This window comes from Acanthisitta chloris, unplaced genomic scaffold, assembly GCF_000695815.1.
Source record: "Acanthisitta chloris isolate BGI_N310 unplaced genomic scaffold, ASM69581v1 scaffold37378, whole genome shotgun sequence".
Taxonomy (NCBI): Eukaryota; Metazoa; Chordata; class Aves; order Passeriformes; family Acanthisittidae; genus Acanthisitta; species Acanthisitta chloris.
Window position 1 is genome coordinate 40,801 of NW_008686033.1, and position 7,234 is coordinate 48,034.

Here is a 7,234-nt window from a genome sequence, read left to right on the forward strand (position 1 = left end):
GGAAGATAAGATATTTCTCACATACTTCTCTCCTCAATCAGGATGAACTTTAGGAGACACAGTATGCATCCCACTTAATTCAATGGGAATTTCACCCAGCATGTGCTGGCACCATCCTACAGTTTGTTTCTGTACAGAAACACACAAGCATATTTGCTCTTCTCCTTTTGCAGTGGTCTCAGAGGAGGTGCTGGGCAGCCAGCCCATAATCCTCAGGGGCTTCCATCCTTTAATCTGCCCTTCCGTGTTTTTGTTTGTCTTTCCATCTTTCTCTCCACATTTTTGTGCTTCTTAAATCCCCAGAGCCTCTTAGGACTTCGGGTCTCTGTGCACTCACACAGGGACCCAATCCTGCAGCCACTAACTCATGTGAATGATCCTTAACCATACAGAAAGTCCCATGGAACTAGATACTAAAAAGAACTTCTTACATGGTTAAATATTTGTAGGTCAGATTATAATTAAAGTAATAGATTGAGGATCAGCAGCAAAACAGACTTCCAAAAGAATCCAGATTGATTTGAAGAGATAAGGGGAAATGAGTGTGGGACCAGGGGCTGCAAATGAACTAGAAACTGTATTATGCAACAAGGAACAGAAATTAGAAATCCCCAAGAGAGGAGGAGTTTCTGTACTTTGTCTAAAGTTACCCAAACAGCAAATTCTAGTTTCTAGACTAAGATATTTTTACATTCTGCATCCATGCAGTTGGTTTCATGCTGGTTTTCACTGCCTGTAGTACAACTAACATCTTGTTTCCCTTTTGGATTTTACCCTGGGCAAAGGGTAGGTAATGATGTTGCAGAATTTGCTCATGAAGAGAGCAGTGATGAAATGCCAATACAGTTACTAACAGTAGAGAATTACTTGATCAACAGTTTGGGCCCTGCACCATAGTACACTGAGATCAGCAGGAGTTTTTCCTTTGGTATCAGTGGGTTTCCTGTTAGGTTTGCATTATTCCTTACAAGCTCAGCTGTTGAGTTTACTTAATATGCCAGGCAGGTGTTTAGGGTGTTACTCAAACCAAAACTGTCCACTTAAACTTTGCTGTGAATGAACTCTTCTCGTTCCCTTTGTTTTTCATACAAGAAATCTCACTTTTTCTAAAACTTTGTATGGCATCCTCACTCCTTGTGTGCAGCTGGTCTCTGCAGGTAACAGAAGGCAGAAAACTAGAGCTGTCAGTGCTCTCACAAAGTAACAGCATTGCCTTTTTATCCATGCTCCCCCTGCATCCTTCCAAAGGTATTCATTTTGTTTGGACAATTACACAGAAGGGGGAAAGGAACTGTTTAGAATAAGCATGGATGTGCAGGGGTAAACTGACAGTGAGAAGAGGACAGTAAAAGGGAAGTTATTATGGATCAGTAGTATGTTTAATTTGATTTCTCCATCTTAATGGGTCTTTTTACTCCTCAGAAGCGAACATCCCCTGGCTCAGCTGTACTGCCACTCCATCATGGAGCATCATCATTTTGATCAATGCCTTATGATCCTGAATAGTCCAGTGAGTGCCACATTTTTGTGTATGCTGAAGGAAACTGTTTTACTTTTTATTTTTAGCTTTTGGATAGATTCCCACCCTTATACATTCTTAAGTGCTCTTTATTCCTTTTTGGGTAAAGAAAATGCAGCAACTTCAAAATCACAGTTCTGTTGCTGAGTGCCACCAAACCTTTCCAAGTGTTGTTAGATAAGGGAAGCCTTGCAAATATCCTTGTGAGTACTCACTTCCTTGGACCAAAGGAAACAAAAGGCTTTGTTGCCATTTTTGTGACCTCTTATGAACCACCAAACAAACCCAAGTCCTTGCTCTCATTTCAAAAAGCATTCTGGCCTACACATACACAAAGCAGCCCTGATGAGACCAAACCAAACACTGCTAATGTTGACATTCCAAAGTGAAGCCAAACCTAAGTTAAGTAAATATGCAAATAAAACTACATTCTTCTTCTTTCATGTTATTAACTAATGTTATAGACCAGTTATTCAGCATGGACAATCATTTTAGAGCACTGCTCCTTTTCTACCCCAGGTATGGCACTTCTGGCATCCTTTGGCTTGTAATAATTCTTTCCTATTCAGACAGGCAAATATGGGAAAAAAGGTGGAGGCAAGTTGCTGTTTCACCAGCTCCACAGTGCTTTGGTTTAACAGGGAGCTGCTGAGCTTATATTTCTATGTAATAGCTTATTATTTATGCTGCTTCATAAAAGCAACATATTTTCATTTACTAGAGGTGTATAGACAGGTACTAGAATCTGTTATAGTTCCTCTGCTTCAGGGAAGGGAAGGAAGAGGAAAGAGAAACGCTGTGATACAACTAGTGGCAAATTTAATTTTGATGAATGGTGGACTTGCAGGCTTTGATGTTGCTCTGCTTGCAGTTTCATTTTGTAATAGTTATGATGCTGTTGCTGTGCAACTTTCTGACATTACTCAAGAAGACTGGAATTTTTATTTTTAAATTGGGGAATCTACAAAAGGAAGCAGGATGAAAGGATGACATCAGCAAGCAACTCATAATGATTTAGTAGCTTAGGGACCTTTTGGCAAACTGGTGTGCTGTTGCCCATTTTACTGATAACACTGGTTTTGGCTTTTTTTTGTTTTGTGAAAGGGAAATCAGATTCTCAGCAGCCTTTCCATTGAAGAATACAAGGCTACACTGAAAATGATCAAACAAGCCATTCTTGCCACAGACCTAGCACTATACATAAAGTAAGTCAGAGGGAAGTTTGACTGGATAGTCATTGCTGGATGTTTGGGTCGTGTCAGCATGCTACAAAATCTTTTAACTTCTTTTAAAGGAGGAGAGGAGAATTTTTTGAACTTCTAAGGAAGAAGCAATTTAATTGGGAAGATCCCACACAGAAGGAGCTATTTTTGTAAGTAACAGCAGAATGTTTAAGAAGTCAGCTGATATTACGAGGTACCCAATTTCCCATGCCATGTTGCTGTGAATTTCATTTAAACCAGCAGATTTGTGTGCTCTGGGCCTGTGCAAACTGGCAGTGTCACATAGGTCCCTGAACAACTCGCTGGGTCTGAATTACTCAATCTGCAACCTGTATAATAAACTTTGTTAAGTAGCATGTGGAGTTACATGAGCATCTCTGTTCTTCCTAAAGACTGCAGGGTCTCTGTCTAGACACCATGTTCTTTTGCTGTTGGTACTGTATACTGAAGTATGGAATTGCTGAACCCCATAACTGAGGATTCAGGACAGGCAGTTTGCTTTGAAGCTGGTTCCTTACTGGCAGTAGAGAAAAAGGAAGACTAAGAACAGAGACATGCATTGTAACACACAGCTACAGAAAAGCAGGTTACAAGCAAGGATGCCCTATTTCAAATTCAGTGCCTTGAAAACCAGCTAATTTAGTCATGTTCTCTGTCTGTTCCTATTTCAGTCCTGGGCTGTTGTACTGCCAGTGACAATGGCAGTCACTGCTACTGTCAGAAATAAATAAAGGTGCTGTCTGTCCAGTAACAAATTGAATGAAACTCTGTGTTTGATGTGAATCCACTGAATGAGCCAGTCCAGATTTGTTCATTTCTATGTGCTCATTTCACACAGGTCAAAGTCTACCACATCATCAGGCCTGGGATGCATTGTTTTTCTGACCCAGATGTTCCTTGAAATTGTATATTCTGTTTTCCTAATCAGTTGACTTGATGTTTACATACATTTTACCATACATTAAATCATACATTTCTTTCTGTTTGCTCTACAGAGCAATGCTGATGACTGCTTGTGATTTATCAGCCATAACCAAACCATGGCCAGTTCAGCAACGGGTATGTGCTTAACTTTTAAGATTTGCTAGATACAAACTGTGTAACAGCTTCTGCTTCTTCCATCCAGTCCTTATTAGAAAGGCACTGGTGGAATGCAGAGCTGGAATCTCATTGAGGCTGAGGAGGGGTGTCCCAATTTGATATATGCTAAGGAGAGATTGGAAGCACAGGAGACAGTTTTTATTGTAGGTAGCATGCAAACTTTTAGTGCTCTCACTGTGTGAAATCTCTTACAGATTGCTGAGCTTGTAGCTACCGAGTTCTTTGATCAAGGAGATAAGGAGAGGAAGGAACTCAACATAGAACCAACAGTAAGTGGCAGCAATCATGCAGAATCACCTCTTGCAAAATGGCTTCTAGAAACAGCACTTAAAATCCACACTTTCTCCCACTGACCAGAATATAGGACCAACTCCTTCCCTGCCTGCCTAGTAGTCAGTTTCCTTCCACAGTTCCCAAACACCAGTAGTGTGTTGTTATCTCTGAACCAGAAGAACAGACAGTATTATTTCCTTTAAATCTGTATTAAATTGTCTAGAAAATACATTTCTAAATTGGTACCTATTTGCAGCCTTTCCAAACCACTAAGTTCGTCTGTTTGTCTAGTTATTTGGGCTCTGTCAGTCCTAAGCCAATCTCCTAAGGGAAGTCATGCAGTCAAATTACCTGCATTGTAACACGTGTACTGATGCCCTGCTGTGCTGAGCTTGCTGTGCTGTTTAAGGTGCTGCTTTTTAATTCCAGCCTGTCTCTTTAGTTTTGGTTGTTTTTTTTAATTTTAATGCATTTAAACACAGAGCTTGTTTACTTCTTATCTGCAGGATCTCATGAACAGAGAGAAGAAAAATAAAATTCCCAGCATGCAGGTTGGATTCATAGATGCTGTTTGTTTGCAGCTGTATGAGGTATGGTACCTGAAAAAAATAGCAAATATCTAAAACCAGATCTGCTCACTTGTAGCCTCTAATAGCTGCAGATTTAAAACTAGAATAAAAAAACATCTAGGAAAAGAATGGTATCCAGGCAGTGCATTGGTAGAAAGTGTTGTTTAAGAGTTTTAGAGAATTCAGAATTCTTCCTGCACAAAGGTGATATGCTATGTATAGGGAATTTACCCAAGTTAAACATTTCCCATCCTATTTTTTTCTCTTTCATCACACACAAAAGCAGTGCATGAAAGAACTCATTGAAATGTTTTTCATCCTGGTCACAAGCTGTAGGAGAAGCTATTCAGTCAAATACAGTGTGAAACACAACACAGTCATTTCTGATGTCTTTTTAAACCAGTAAAGCATTAGAGTGAAAGTCTGTTCATTCGGACTGTAGCAAGTATTTTACAGGCACTGAGGTGTGAGAAAGAAAGGTGAGGAGCAGATAACCTAACTCTTAGGAATCTTCCAGTGGGAGGAACAGGGTCTTAATTGAATTTTTCCCTCTTACACAATGAACTTTTCTAAAAAGCATCCACATCCACCAGCTGGAAGGAAACAAGGATAAAGGAAGGAGTGGGAGCTACCTGAAACTCATCTGTTTGTCCTGTAGAAACTGTGTGTCAGAACTTAAGGCAGCCCTTGCTGGGAAACCTCAGAAAACTGTCTCCAGTAGGAGGTAGGCCAATGAAAGAAGACTGAGTATCTGTGCAAAGGTACAGAATATGCAAACAGAAAATTATTTGAACAGAACACTTGAGCAGCTTTGAATGCCCACAGCTGCAGAGCTTGAACTTCTGTACTTTTTCTTGTTAGGGGAGAGATTTATCTTTTCTTTTTTTTTTCTCCTGGTCTTTTCACTTACAGAAAGACCAGAAAAATTTCAGTTATTTACTCTGAAATATGCACTGCAGCTTCCATCAACAGTTACCAAGTGATGCTAGTCCAAACTGTACCCAGCTCCTGTACAGTTCCTGCAAGGAAATGAGGTGCATGGGTAATTCTCAGCTGCTGTGCCCCTGCTTTGTAACTGCAGCTTTGTTATGCCTAAGGGAATACAAAGCCATTCCTGGTTAGCAGCCAAAACTACCTACAAATGTTTGGAGTCTTCTCTCTTCTCTCTAACTGGGGAAGAGACAAGGAGATACTATGCCCACAGGAAGGGGACCAAGCAGTGTCTTTGTTCAGAACATATTGCCTCTTACAGCTTTCAGTGTATCACTCTTACTTGTCACCATGTCTTGAAGTCTGACCTGAACTGCATGGAGCAGTACAGTGTCTGGGACTTCATACAGACACAGAGTATGCCAGCACATGTCCTTACCTGACAGAGAAGTGAGAGTGACTTACCTGCAGGGCGGAGGGCACTGAAGAGGATGGAGAGACTATGAGGAAGTGACAAAACCCAATACAGTATGATAAATCCAAGGAAATGGCTGTGGTTTGAGCTGATCCATATATTATTTTGACTTGAGTACAAGTAGGGGATATTACCTGCTTACACAGATTTTGAGGGTTTTTTTAATTAGTAATAAATCATAAAACATATAAACAACTTCAGTGTTACTTTGAAAATGAATAAGCACAGAAGTCCCTCTCCCATGTTTTAATGCAATAAAGGCAAACAGTAAACAGGGTTGTAATGGTAGCCTTTTCACTGCTTTCTTAGCTTTATTCCAGGCAGTAGGAATTTGACACACAATGCAAACAGAGACGAGTTTCCAATACAGCACCCTGAGTATGTAACTTACCATGTTATTCAGAGTAGGTCAGATCCCAGTAAACTGAAGTTTTGTGGCTTGTGTTAGCTAGGTAACCACTGCAGTTGAATGGAATGATCTACAAGTCTTTAAGTTCAGAAATCTGAAAAAAATAGGAGAAATGTGATTAATTTTTAGTTACAAATTAAATGTAATCTGTTTTACATGTTGATTTATTTCAGGCCCTAACTCATGTGTCAGAGGCCTGCTCCCCTTTACTGGATGGCTGTAGAAAAAACAGGCAGAAATGGCAAGCCTTAGCTGAACAACAAGAAAAGAATCTGATTAATGGAGAAAGCAATCAAGCCAAACGGAACTGAGATGCTGATTTAACAACCACAGGCTTAAGTTCACGTAGAAGACATAGTAATAGGGGAGTACTGCATTTTGCTAAACACTGTATGAATTGGGCTTGTGTTTTGCCACTGCTGTTCTTTCCACATTTCAAGATATAGCATGACCATGTATATGCCAAGGTTCTATAAAGATTGTATGTTTCTTTTATTACATCTGATGGGAGATGGAAAAAGATCTGCCAGGGTAGTTTTTGCTACCTTACTCCACAAGAAGTTACTTGACTGTGCCTGAGAGCCTTTACAGGTGTATATAGTTGTTTAGTGATCATGTTGTGGCCAGTACCTTAAAGACTACTGCATTTCGCACCTTTTTTCCTCTCCCAACCTTGCTGTGTTATGTTATAAAAGTAGTGAGCAGTCTTGCCTGTTCTCTTCCCAGAGGTTCAGA

The 7,234-nt window shown here is 40.1% G+C and overlaps 1 protein-coding gene across 2 annotated transcripts in view; it reads left to right on the plus strand.

The window, feature by feature from the left end:
• The window catches only part of PDE5A (phosphodiesterase 5A, cGMP-specific), a 44,129-nt gene extending 37,266 nt beyond the window's left edge, over positions 1-6,863 (plus strand). For both annotated transcript variants that reach the window (XM_009079962.1, XM_009079961.1), the window contains exons 15-21: positions 1,423-1,510; positions 2,624-2,724; positions 2,814-2,891; positions 3,738-3,801; positions 4,038-4,112; positions 4,623-4,706; positions 6,673-6,863. In XM_009079962.1, the coding sequence (XP_009078210.1) occupies positions 1,423-1,510; positions 2,624-2,724; positions 2,814-2,891; positions 3,738-3,801; positions 4,038-4,112; positions 4,623-4,706; positions 6,673-6,810 (628 nt within the window). In that variant the 3' untranslated portion in view covers positions 6,811-6,863. The remainder of the gene's footprint in view (positions 1-1,422; positions 1,511-2,623; positions 2,725-2,813; positions 2,892-3,737; positions 3,802-4,037; positions 4,113-4,622; positions 4,707-6,672) is intronic.
• The last annotated feature ends 371 nt before the right edge of the window (positions 6,864-7,234 follow it).